The sequence below is a fragment of the Salvelinus sp. IW2-2015 genome, linkage group LG28, assembly GCF_002910315.2.
Source record: "Salvelinus sp. IW2-2015 linkage group LG28, ASM291031v2, whole genome shotgun sequence".
Lineage (NCBI taxonomy): Eukaryota > Metazoa > Chordata > Actinopteri > Salmoniformes > Salmonidae > Salvelinus > Salvelinus sp. IW2-2015.
In genome coordinates this window covers 17711983-17724906 of record NC_036868.1, presented here as the reverse complement: position 1 = coordinate 17724906, position 12924 = coordinate 17711983, and the positions used below count along the sequence as shown (strand labels likewise).

Here is a 12924-nt window from a genome sequence, read left to right as displayed (position 1 = left end):
AATCAAGTTTTGAACAGTCAGGGAAATACACTATACAGTATATACAAAAGTATATGGACACCCCTTCAAATTAGTGGATTCGGCTATTTCAGCCACACCCGTTGCTGATGGTGTATAAAATTGAGCACACGCCATGCAATCTCCATAGACGAACATTGACAGTAGAATGGCCTTACTGAAGAGCTCAGTGACTTTCAACGTGGCACCGTCATAGGATGCCACCTTTCCAACAAGTCGTTTGTCAAATTCCTGCCCTGCTAAACCTGCCCCGGTCAACTGTAAGTGCTGTTATTGTGAAGTGGAAACATCTAGGAACAACAACAGCTCAGCCACAAATTGGTAGGCCACACAAGCTCACAGAACGGGACGACAGAATGCGGAAGCGTGTAAAAATCATCTGTCCTCGGCTGCAACACTCACTACAGAGTTCCAAACTGCCTCTGGAAGCAATATCAGCACAAGAACGGTTAAATCGGGAGCTTCATGAAATGGGTTTCCATGGCTAAGCAGCTGCACACAAGCCTAAGAACACCATGCGCAATGCCAAGCATCAGCTGGTGTGGTGTAAAGCTCGCTGCCATTGGACTCTGGAGCAGTGGAAACGCGTTCTCTGGAATGAAGAATCACACTTCACCATCTGGCAGTCCTACAGACTAATCTGGGATTGATGGATGCCAGGAGAACGCTACCTGCCTGAATGCATAGTGCCAACTGTAAAGTTTGGTGGAGGAGGAATAATGGTCTGGGGCTGTTTTTCATGGTTCGGGCTAGGCCCCTTAGTTCCAGTGAAGGGAAATATTAACGCATACAATGACATTCTAGATGATTCTGTGCTTCTAACTTTGTGGCAACAGCTTGTGGCAGGCCCTTTCCTGTTTCAGCATGACAATGCCCACATGCAAAGCGCGGTACATACAGATATGGTTTGTCGAGATCCGTGTGGAAGAACTTGACTGGCCTGCACAGAGCAATGACCTCAACCTTAATTAGAACGCCAACTGCGAGCCAGGCCTAAATCGCCCAACATCAGTGCCCGACCTCACTAATGCTCGTGGCTGAATGGAAGCAAGTAGCCGCAGAATTGTTCCAACATCTAGTGGAAAGCCTTCCCAAAAGACTGGAAGCTCTTATAGTAGCAAAGGGGGGACCAACTCCATATTAATGTCCATGATTTTGGAATGAGATGTTCAACGCGCAGGTGTCCACATACTTTTGGTCATGTAGTGTAATAGTCCTGAAAGCATGTTGGCTCACTTTAAAAAGAAGAGGGATAACAAGCAATAGGATGAAAAATACTGGAGTTTTGGCGCAGGTACTATACAACCGACTAGCGCTTGCTAACGCTGCCTACAGTAGCAAAAAAATATTGATACTTGGAGTCAAATATCATCCTAATATCATCTAAAATAATATTGGGATATGTAACTGTATCGATCCCCCCCCCCCCCATTTCTAGCTAACAGGGCTCTAGTACTGCTCTGTCACTGTTGCAGTAATTGCCAAATATTCTTAAGAACGACAGCCAGGCAGCGAACTCAAGTCGGGCTTTAGGGTGGGTGGTCTAAGCAGGGAAGTTCCCTGTGCCTAAATTCATTTAGCAGACTCTTTGGTCAACAGTGAGTTACAGTGCATAGACTAAACAGAGAGATACACTGGCAGGAACAGGTCAAAATACTATGGTGTCGTTGGCTCCACTCTGAGACGGTGAGAATAAACCCCCCCCCCCCCCCTTCCCAACATGGGACTTGTTTTGTTTTTAAGTAATGGTAGGAATCATCCATTTCGGTGGGAATGTGAGAACATGGGAACCAAGCTCTCATAATGAGTAAGTTAGCTTGCCTATGACCTGTAGACTTGTGAGCTCACCAAGATAACGTTGAGTCTAATCTTAACGAGCTTAACATGGACTTGTAGCACAGTGGGTTCAGGTTCAAAACCTGGATCATCACCGATGCAAGTTGGAATAATTGTGTAAAAAATTTAATTAATAAATAAATAAAACACTGCATGAATATTGCTAAAACACATTTGATCGAATCAGGCCCTTGGTCTACTTCTCTCTCTCAGATCATCCTACCTGCTCATCTCATAAAGGAAGCGATCAGCCTTGGCCATGCGGTCCAGCTCATGCTTGTGCTCCTCCAGGAGGTCCACGTCACTCTTCTCTGGAATAAACTTCAGCATCTGAGGAGGAGCCATGAAAGTGACTGGCCATTCACTAGCAACATATGTAGCATAGCTAAACATTGCACTGACATAAATCTACCATATCACTTACAATATTGCAATGGAATCTTAAACCTCTCTTTTTATGATGTTTATGAAATGGAGGTGATAATTTATGTGGATGTAATCCAAAGACGCATCCTGTCTATTTGAAATCTCATCTATTTAATTTTGCTCACTGAGAAAAAGAAAGTGTCAGCCCATGTGACATTGGAGCATACCGATTACTGGTGTGCTGGAGTTTTTCTTTTTAACAAGTATACGTTTTGCTCCATGCACCTGGAAGCACATTTAGGTGCGCAAGTTTACTGTTTCAAGCCTATGTGATTTTGCCATAGACTCACCTGCTCCAGCATGTCCTTGGGGAGGTCCTCCTGTTCATCCATGGTCAAGATAGCCCTCTTCATCTCCTCATTGGACAGCTTCAGCCTAGACGACAATCACAGGAGATGTCAGCCACTTTCAGCCCACAGGAAAACTCAAATCAACTACAGGAACTCTAACACTAGAACCACCATTAATACTTTAACTGTTTTTGAGGCGTCATGTGATTTGTAAATTCAAATAACTCTGCCATTGTGAAAGTTATGTTCCGCCCATTCTTAACCTACATATGTGTGTGCATTTAACACGCTGATGTTGATAGAATTTAAATATCACTGACAATTAGTTTTAAGCATTTCTAAGATTCAATTGGAATATGCCTCAGCTTTCTACTTTGATGTCAAGAACATGTCAAAAAGAAGTGCCACGAAGCCTCACCCTAAACAAATAGAGCATACTAAATGTATAATTCAAATTTAGCCTGCAACACTGAACTTCAAACCACAGGAAAAGTAAAGTAAACTGTGGGAAAATCATTTCCCCAGACCACAATGAGAAACACTGCCAACTTAACTTCTTTGCCTTATTGCCAGTTTCCAGTTCCTAACCGGTTTGTGTTTTCAGACATGTCTTTCAAAAGTATTCTAAAGCCATGGCTTATCACAAATTAGCCAAATGTGCAATGTATTTATATACAATATCATAGGGAGGAACTGTATGTCTGTCTGGAGAGAGGTTTGCTCGTGGAATTGTCCTGTTGAAAGTAAAAATTATGAGTCTGATTTTATGCGCCAGCTCCGAGAACGACCCAGTGGGGGAACAGGTGCCGGACTGTAATCACTGTAATAACTAGCCGCACTTTGAAAGCCAGACCTATAAAGTCCCGCCTACTTCCCGGTTCAAGTCCTGTACTGGTTTTGAACGAGCTTCAAGTTTATATCATAAAATTCATGAACATTTGGTAATTTAAGATATGTCAAAATTATATTGGTATTCGTGGATTCATTTACTAATATCTGATGCCTGTTATGAAGTTGTTTGATTAGTGAAAAAAACATGATTCTAACATTCCTTCACCCCAATAACATTGTCGCTGAAGAGGGCTTGCTAGTTAGCTACAGTGTTTGAGTAATCTCAGCCATTTTCTTATAAAACAGCTCTGCTAGCTAGCGAAATGCTAATTTGCAACACTAGCTAACGTTAGTTAAACTGCTTTTAGACTCAGGAGCACATAGGCCTCTCCCCTGGTGCAACAAAAAAGTCTGGCATTTTCAGCCAAATATGTTCGACTCATAGCTAGTTTATCCAGTGACCACCGCATTTAGAAGGATAGCTACAGACTGAAACGTAGCTAGCTAACATGCGGGCTCACTGATATGCAGTAGCCAGCTAGCTAGACTAGTAATGTGACGTTCGGCTCTTTTTTTAACTGATTTCAGTAAGAACAAATCTTCCGACTCGTTTCGTTCATTTGAGTCAATAATGCCCAGATGCAAGATCCCCCTACTGGCGAACAATGAACTGAAAACTCTGTATGTACATTTGTTGATTGCTAGGCATACAAATACGATTATTTATTGATACATTTGAAACGAGGTCTAGTTGTGGTTGCAACTGGACTAGATTGGCGGAATGCATTGCTTGCCGTGAGGGTAATAAACACATTATCGTTCACGAACTGCGGCACCTCAAACGATTTGTTCTCAATTTCAATTTTGTTGAGTAGACTGTGTGCATGTTTTGGTTCTACAAAGCTGTGTCCATAACATCCAATAATCAATTAATGCCATTTATTCTTGCACAAAGAACAATATTTTTTATTTTCTTTGCTGTTAATGATGATGTATTTTAGTTGTTGGTCGGAGCATGTCTCCGGAGCCGCGTGTATTAATCCCGCAGCAGTCATTTTGGCCAGCAGGTTAAACTACAAAATGAACAACTCACTCAAAAATAACGCTTTTACGAACGGCACATTACTACTAGACTCAAGAGCTCATGGGCTACACATTAGCCAACAGGTTCAACACAGGCAGCAATAACTAGTGGCTACTTTAACTCATTGTTAGTTCATCCACTGACCACCACATTTAGGAGCATAGCTAATTACAGAAATATAGCTATTCAGCTAGCTAATTTACTGGCCAGGCAGTAGCCACTAACTCATCGTGAATGCATGTCCTATTCTTTGATACATTTGGGTTAACGTGGTCATATCATGCAACACATACCAGACAGTTTGTGGAAAGATTTTTTTTAAGTTTGTGATCTTTTTTTAAATTTTTTACAATGATCGGACAGTGAAACAAAAATAGATTGCTAAACTACAGGCTTTTATTTATTTCCCAATTAATTTGGTAATTAAACTGAAGCTGGGTTTCACAAGTCGTTTTGTCGGTGCTAACTGTTCATGCCGGCGGCAAAATCCAGCTAAACAGACGGCTCTGTAGTGCATTTGTGTAATTTCACACGCTCAAGAAGGCTCAACCAATCACCCGATGGGTTCGATGTCGAGAACCATGAATATTCATAACCAGAAGAGGAGAAAAGGCAGAGAGTGGGGAAACAGGACCAAAGCAATTTCTATGTCAAAGAAAACCTGCCTTGGCAGACAGCACATTGTCGCCTGAGAACTTAAATGCACAGAACACTTATATGAACTCCATTGCTGAAATTGCGCCTGCCCCTGCCATTTTAGACCAAACACAAAAGTATTTATTTATTTTTTATTTAATCTTTATTTAACTAGGCAAGAACACATTCTTATTTACAATGACGGCTTAGGAACACTGGGTTAACTGCCTTGTTCCTGGGCAGAACGATAGATTTTTACCATGTCAGCTCGGGGATTCGATCTAGCAACCTTTCCAAAGCTCTAACCACTAGGCTACCTACCGCCCCTTATTATTATAATATGGTTGTTGCTAAAACAATTCACTTACGTTGCTAAGCAGGCCATTTTCTCCCCGGGACTCTAACAGGAGTGTACATGCAAGTTCAATAAAGTAAACTCAGCAAAAGAAGAAATGGCCCTTTTTCAGGACCCTGTCTTTCAAAGATAATGAGTTAAAAACTTCACAGATCTTCATTGTAAAGGGTTTAAAAACTGTTTCCCATGCTTGTTCAATGAACCATAAACAATGAATGAACATGCACCTGTGGAACGGTCGTTAAGACACTAACAGCTTACAGACGGTAGGCAATTAAGGTCACAGTTACGAAAACTTAGGACACTAAAGAGGCCTTTCTACTGACTCTGAAAAACACCAAAAGAAAGATGCCCAGGGTCCCTGCTCAGCTGTGTGAATGTGCCTTAGGCATGCATGCGGACTGCAGATGTGGCCAGGGCAATAAATTGCAATGTCCGTCGTACTGTGAGACGCCTAAGACAGCGCTACAAGGAGACAGGACGGACAGCTGATCGTCCTCGCAGTGGCAGACCATGTGTAACAACACCTGCACAGGATCGGTACATCCGAACATCACACCTGCGGGACAGATACAGGATGGCAACAACAACTGCCCGAGTTACACCAGGAACGCACAATCCCTCCATCAGTGCTCAGACTGTCCGCAATAGGCTGAGAGAGGCTGGACTGAGGGCTTGTAGGCCTGTTGTAAGGCAGGTCCTCACCAGACATCACCGGCAACAACGTCGCTTATGGACATAAACCCACCATCGCTGGACCAGACAGGACTGGCAAAAAGTGCTCTTTACTGACAAGTCGCGGTTTTGTCTAACCAGGGGTGATGGTTCGATTCGCGTTTATCGTCGAAGGAATGAGCGTTACACCGATGCCTGTACTCTGGAGCGGGATCGATTTGGAGATGGAGCATCCGTCATGGTCTGGGGCGGTGTGTCACAGCATCATCGGACTGAGCTTGTTGTTATTGCAGGCAATCTCCACGCTGTGCGTTACAGGGAAGACATCCTCCCTCATGTGGTACCCTTCCTGCAGGCTCATCCTGACATGACCCTCCAGCATAACAATGCCACCAGCCGTACTGGTCGTTCTGTGCGTGATTTCCTGCAAGACAGGAATGTCAGCGTTATGCCATGGCCAGCGAAGAGCCCAGATCTCAATCCCATTGAGCACTTTTGGGACCTGTTGGATCGGAGGGTGAGGGCTAGGGCCATTCCCCCCATAAATGTCCAGGAACTTGCAGGTGCCTTGGTGGAAGAGTGGGGTAACATCTCACAGCAAGAACTGGCAAATCTGGTGCAGTCCATTAGGAGGAGATGAACTGCAGTACTTAATGCAGCTGGTGGCCACACCAGATACTGACTGTTACTTTTGATTTTGACCCCCCCTTTGTTCAGGGACACATTATTCCATTTATGTTAGTTACATGTCTGTGGAACTTGTTCAGTTTATGTCTCAGTTGTTGAATCTTGTTATGTTCATACAAATATTTACACATGTTAATAAGTATGCTGAAAATAAACGCAGTTGACAGTGAGAGGACGTTTCTTTTTTTGCTGAGTTTGTCAACTCTGTAATGCCAAACTCCAAATACAACTGTTATTATCTGTTAAGAGCAAAATGACATTGTATTTTCTAAAATATAATTCTACTTTTCCTAATGCTTACTAGACTGCCCATTGATGGGAGCATCTTTGTCTTTGGTGTCTTTAAATGGCATTGACCACAGCTGTTCCACAGATCATGTTTGCTCCTCAAAATCTGTGTACCGTCTTCTGAGGGCACCCACTTCAAAGGGAGCATAGTACTCCATTCAATCCCTTTGGAGAGCGTCCGCATGGGTGGTCTCTGTTAAAGGCTTTTTGAAGCCCATTAAAAACCATTACATGAAATTAGTATTGGAGGTGCGGTTGATGGGATTTTAGCTAGGATTCTGTGTCACAGCCCTTTGACACTGGGATTGTGAATTGCGAGATGGGCCAGGCTGTAACGGGAGCTAGTTTGGTGTGTGTGTGTGTGTGTGTGTGTGTGTGTGTGTGTGTGTGTGTGTGTGTGTGTACAGTTTTTACTTGGGAAACCTAATAAACACATTGTAAAATAAAAGCTAGCTATGGAGCAACTTCTTCATATCACACCACATATTCTGACTGAGAAACCTCAACCTCCTAGCTTTTGGAAAAAAATAAGTTGTGATCCTACGATCAACTCTACTTCTATTGTAAAACCACAACCTTTCAATAAATTGTTAGAAGTGGTCTAAGCTCCCACATAGAGAGTAATTATTGACCGGAGTTCATGACCAGGAAAACTAAAAACACAACCATCTCTCCTCCTGAGCTAAACCATTACTCTTGCATCACAACTGAATGGTCCTCCTCCACCAAACTCTTAATAAAATCACCTTGATGTGGGACAACATGATTTGAACACCCAAAAAGGAAGCATTCGAAGTAGTGCGTTCCGTTTTGGCTTGTTTCATGGTCGTTTCGAGTCAGATTGGTCTTGATTAAATGAAAAGTTCCCCTCTGTGTGAATATGTGTGGCTTACTAATGATACCAGACCACATTCAATTATTGAGAAATCACAGTAGCTCTGCTAACGGAGAGCTGTTTCATGTTGTTTCAGTCAAGTTTTGAGAGCCAGGAATTTGTCTCCAAGTAACATCTACTGTCAATATATTTTAAAAACAATGACATACATGAAGCATTATCACCTTGAATTTCTGTCTGCCGCACACATTTTTTATTTTTAAGTTTCTTCTGCTCACCCTCCCACTTCTCTCTTTACGCACCTTCTTCTGAACCCTCAACCAATTTGACTGACATGATGTAGCCTACGTCTCTGAACTGAAATTTAAAAAACACAGCGATTTGAAAAAAACAAAAACAAATTACATATATTTTCTAGGCTCATTTTATCTGTTGCAATTTAGGATTTTGCAGTAGCACAAGCATGACTCCTACACATTGCATTGGGGCAAAACAATCTGCGAACTAACCACACATTAGTGATGATGTAATCATCAATATGCTGCCATATTGTAGCATGTTTTTAAGGAACAAAAATTGTAAAGCTTGAAACTTTCTCTGTAAAGCGAACATTCATCAAAAGGGGCTTTGGCTGAGAGTTTCCATTTCGGAGGGTGGAGACTTCACTAGTCTCATTAGTATCTTCTCTCATACATATTCCCTCATACCTAATCGACCATCTGACGCAATTACGCAATAGTTTAGTTCCGGATTTTCAAGATTAGCCTTGTGTAAAGAAAGAGAGAATGTTTTGATTATGAGATAAAGTCCCATGATTCACTGGAGCCTGCATTGAAAGAGAAGAATGACGCAAAGAAGAAAGCCTACTCACTGACATCAGGATCAAATCATAATTAGACAAAAAGTATTTCCCATCAACAGCATATGACATTGCAGTGCTAATATTTTACTCTCATCAGAACAGGAAATGACCTCAATAGCAAGGCCCAGTTTCTGACTGCTAATATTCACACACTCACCGCAACAGGAGGATATTACAGTTCTGGGCTCGACGGCCATCGATGACCGAGAGCTCCTTGACCTTCTTGGAGCTCAAGGAGTCCGAATCCTCACTCTCTTTCTGTGGAGAGTCGTTCAGAGGAGAGGCATTTCAGAATGGTAGGTATCTTAACTAGGAGCAACAGCAGGAATACATTACACACATACAGAAAAAGTAAAGAAAGACAAACGCACAAATACAAGACACAAACTTACGAAAAGGCAGACAAGAAAAACAAGCAAATACATGGAGGAATACAGACACAGGCACTTACGTGTGCGAACACACAGTAACAGACACAGACATACACTACATTTAAAAAAGACAAGTCGCATTAAGAGTGAATGGACATTCTCATGGGATTTGTTAAAGATTTATTTTTACATACTTTAAAATAAGAGGGTATTTCCTTCACAGAAAAACAAAACCGTTTCTAAGCCTAAACTACTGCAACGTACAAAAGGATCTTGTTGATTTATGGAAACCATAAGCTATAATTATTTCTTCATGTGTCTACTGAAGATAAATATATTTTCAAGAGGATGAAGATGTCAAGAGGATAAGATAAGGAAAGCAAAATGTTCTAAATGATAGAAGAGGAGGATGAAAAAAGTGCCACACCATTTTGGGTGTGGAAATGAGTGAACTCACCTGTTTGCTGTTATTGACCATAAAGAAGTCCTAGAACGCAGGCAAGAAGCAAGGAAGATGTGGGCACTCGTTATAATGATAGCGCAGTTGGGTGAATCCAGGCCAAAACAAACAAACAAACAAATAGAAACAAGCTCATACAGGACATCAGTGATGAGTGAAGTGGGAGTGTGACTGGCGATGGCAAGCAAAGGCTGATGGGCCATAAGAGATGGGTGTCGGTTGGGGGCTGGGAAATTGCCAAATGTACATGTGTGTTTGCGTGCATGCGTGTGAGCTGATCATGAGGTGCGGGTGTTAGCGTGAGTCACAGGCAAAACAAATGTGGTAACATTGGAGTCAGTTGAGCGCGATACGTTTGTCATAATGTTCATTTAGACCAGGGATGTCAAAATGTTAAGGCAAATGTGAGTGCGGCCTCATCTACAACAGAGCCTTAACTAGGAATTCACTGATGTTTTTAGATCTAAAAAAATAATAATAATAATAATCAAATCAATTTTTTTAAACATGCAAAGAAACTAGCGATGGGGACACACATGGAGGCCATATTAAATCAGATGTTGGGCCTCATTACTTGACACCCCTGATTTAAATAGCGCAGAATGAAAACCTAGGCTACATTGTGACTAAATCTCTTGTATTAGTATGATCAAGGATAACTCAAGCAGATTTGCATTCCATACAGAGGGCCATTGAGTAGTGAGATAAGAGCTATTCCCTGTGTTTGTGGTTTATGTGCTAATGAGCTGATGCTTTTAATAGCCCTGGGTCCAATTTCGTCAGGGGTTAAGGACAATGTCTGCAAATGTTTGTTAACACAAAAGTCCCTCTGTTTCCCCTGACGACACTATAGTGATCTGTTTGCATCATCCCACAAACATCAGAGTGTTGTGGTATTAGGTAATACTAAGCTGCAGGCACTAAAGGCCAAACTCAATCTTTACGTGTCTGATGATCTTTAAGATATTTTACATTGATACTCTAGCATCATAAAAAGGTTATGACAGTGTACGCTAAGTAGTCAGTGCTCTTTTGTATTTCTGTTATTCATACATGCCAAGGCTTTTATGTTATTTAGTAGTGTCAAATGCCAGTAAACTGCACACTAGCCAAACAATATGGTATTACTCTACATTTGTGAGATGGCAAATATTCAGCATGAGTGAAGTCATGTTTTGTATTGGTGCTTTATCTCTAACGAGAAGGGAATAAGAAGAACAAGGGTGGAGGATGGATACATGTTGGGGGCTCTATAAAACTGTTCTCTTCATCAGCAGGACCAGCGAGAACACTTGGCCGCAGTACAGTACCTGTTGCCTCTGGTAGGCCGAGAAGGTCTTCTCAATGTCCTCCAGGTCGAGAATTTTGAAAACCTTCCCGTCGTCCACTTCTGTCCATACAGTGCCCTCCAACTTATTCTGGGATGGAGAGCGGGAGAATTGTATTTACATTTTTTGAGGTGGTGCTTTCAGAAGGGTTTGGGTCAATTCCATTTCAATTCAAAGAAATAAACTGAAATTCCAAGCAAAGAGGAACATTTCAGTTCACCTCCTGAAATGACTGATTTGAGATGGAATTGACCCCAACCCTGGCTTTCAGTATCCTCAATATGTTCTGTAAGCAATCGCCAGCAGGCATAGTTCAATCACCAAGGCCTAACACAAGAGTATGTTATTCAAAGATTGCAACAGAAGAATAATCACTTATAGGAGCTAATCTAGAATCAGCTTAAACGCTAACAAGAATATTCCCAGAACATACGGGAACGTTTATCTGGTTCCCCATTCTAAGTGCACTTGAATAACTGGGGAAAAAGTAACATTCTCCCTAACTAAACCGAAACTTTCAGGGATAAAAAAATTGTCTGCAGGTTTTACAGACTAACATTTCCCTGTCGCTATCAATGATGACAAAGAGAAGGTCAAATTGACTCTGTAGGGAATTACCAGGGTCATATTCTTTAGGGCACGCAACAGAAACTGTTTTAAAACATTTTGCAAGGGAACAAAAATTAGTGTTCCTTATTGGACAAGTCTAGGTAGTCTCTCCCTGTTTCAGTCCGTTGACTTCTGTTGGATCTCTAATGAACATGACCCTGTTCAAACCCATGCACTCTCACCTCAGCCAGCTTGGCCCAGTTGAAAGATTTGAGTGGGTTGGACGGCTGGGGGATGTTCTTCTTCTTGAGGGTGGACCCCAGGGGTGCCCCAGGGGGAGGAGGTATCCCTCCCATGGGTGGACGTCCAAAAGGAGGCGGGGGACCACCAGGAGGTGGGGGTGGTGGAGGGGGCATCATACCCCCTGGGGGTGGTGGGGGAGGGAGCATCATGCCTCCTGGGGGAGGGGGGGGAGGGAGAGGCCCACCAGGGGGGCCAGGGATGAAGGGGGGACCGCCTGGGACACTGGCGATTGGTCTCTGGAAATGTTGGGGGAAAATACACAGATAAAGACAATGCACCATCACTTATCTTAATGAATCGTATTTCAAGCCTTAGCTTATCGTTCTCTTTCAATTGTATGTCGTAACATTGGTTGCATCAGAGACCCATGCAGTAATTTACTTTAGGTGCCTTCTATAATGTACTGTAAATCTAATAACAGTAAATGAATCTTGATGAAACATAATGAATCTACATTAAGGCATATTTGGTGCCATTCTTTTGTATAAGTCTGAAGGAGTTGAAGGGTGACGTACAGAGCTGAGGTCGTGGAGCTGGAGAGAGAGGTCTGCCACTTGCTGCTTGACTGCCTTGTGCTCGGTGCTCTCCTTCTCTAGCTTCTCCTTCATCTTGTTGAGGGTCTGCATCATGTCCTCCTTCTCCTGGGTCTTGGCATCACACTCGCGCTCCTTCTTCTCAAACTTCTGCTGGAGCTCGTGGTGCTCTGCCCGATGGGGTTGGAGGTTATGTTGTGAGTGTGAACAGGTTCGGTTCAACTCAATTAGGACATTTGGATATCACCTGTTCCTTTCTATTATCATTTTCTAATAATTTCCTGAGTTGACCGTGTTGAAATGTTAAATCACAATCTTTGTTTGCGATCAACCCATGGGACCACAGGGTGGCTCAGAAGATGGTTGTCGGCTGTTATTTCTGATAGATCTAACAGGGGCAGGGTAACATATGGGCCAAAAGTAGGCAGTGACTGGATCAATGTGCTACTGGTGAGGTAGAGGACTCTTCAAAGACTACTAATCCAATAGTGAGCTACAAGAGATACGAATACACAATAAAAGGTTCAAATCTTGTGTTGGCTGACCAGCAAGTAGCT

The 12924-nt window shown here is 42.5% G+C and overlaps 1 protein-coding gene across 4 annotated transcripts in view; it reads right to left on the bottom strand.

Moving 5' to 3' along the window:
• The window catches only part of LOC111954004 (disheveled-associated activator of morphogenesis 1), a 118241-nt gene that overhangs the window by 14135 nt on the left and 91182 nt on the right, over positions 1-12924 (bottom strand). For 3 of the 4 annotated variants that reach the window (XM_023973482.2, XM_023973484.3, XM_023973483.3), the window contains exons 13-19: positions 12350-12537; positions 11774-12070; positions 10965-11072; positions 9652-9681; positions 8981-9081; positions 2571-2655; positions 2078-2184 (exon numbers count right to left, since the gene is read on the bottom strand). In XM_023973482.2, the coding sequence (XP_023829250.1) occupies positions 2078-2184; positions 2571-2655; positions 8981-9081; positions 9652-9681; positions 10965-11072; positions 11774-12070; positions 12350-12537 (916 nt within the window). The remainder of the gene's footprint in view (positions 1-2077; positions 2185-2570; positions 2656-8980; positions 9082-9651; positions 9682-10964; positions 11073-11773; positions 12071-12349; positions 12538-12924) is intronic. The other variant, XM_023973486.2, reaches the window with a different exon arrangement.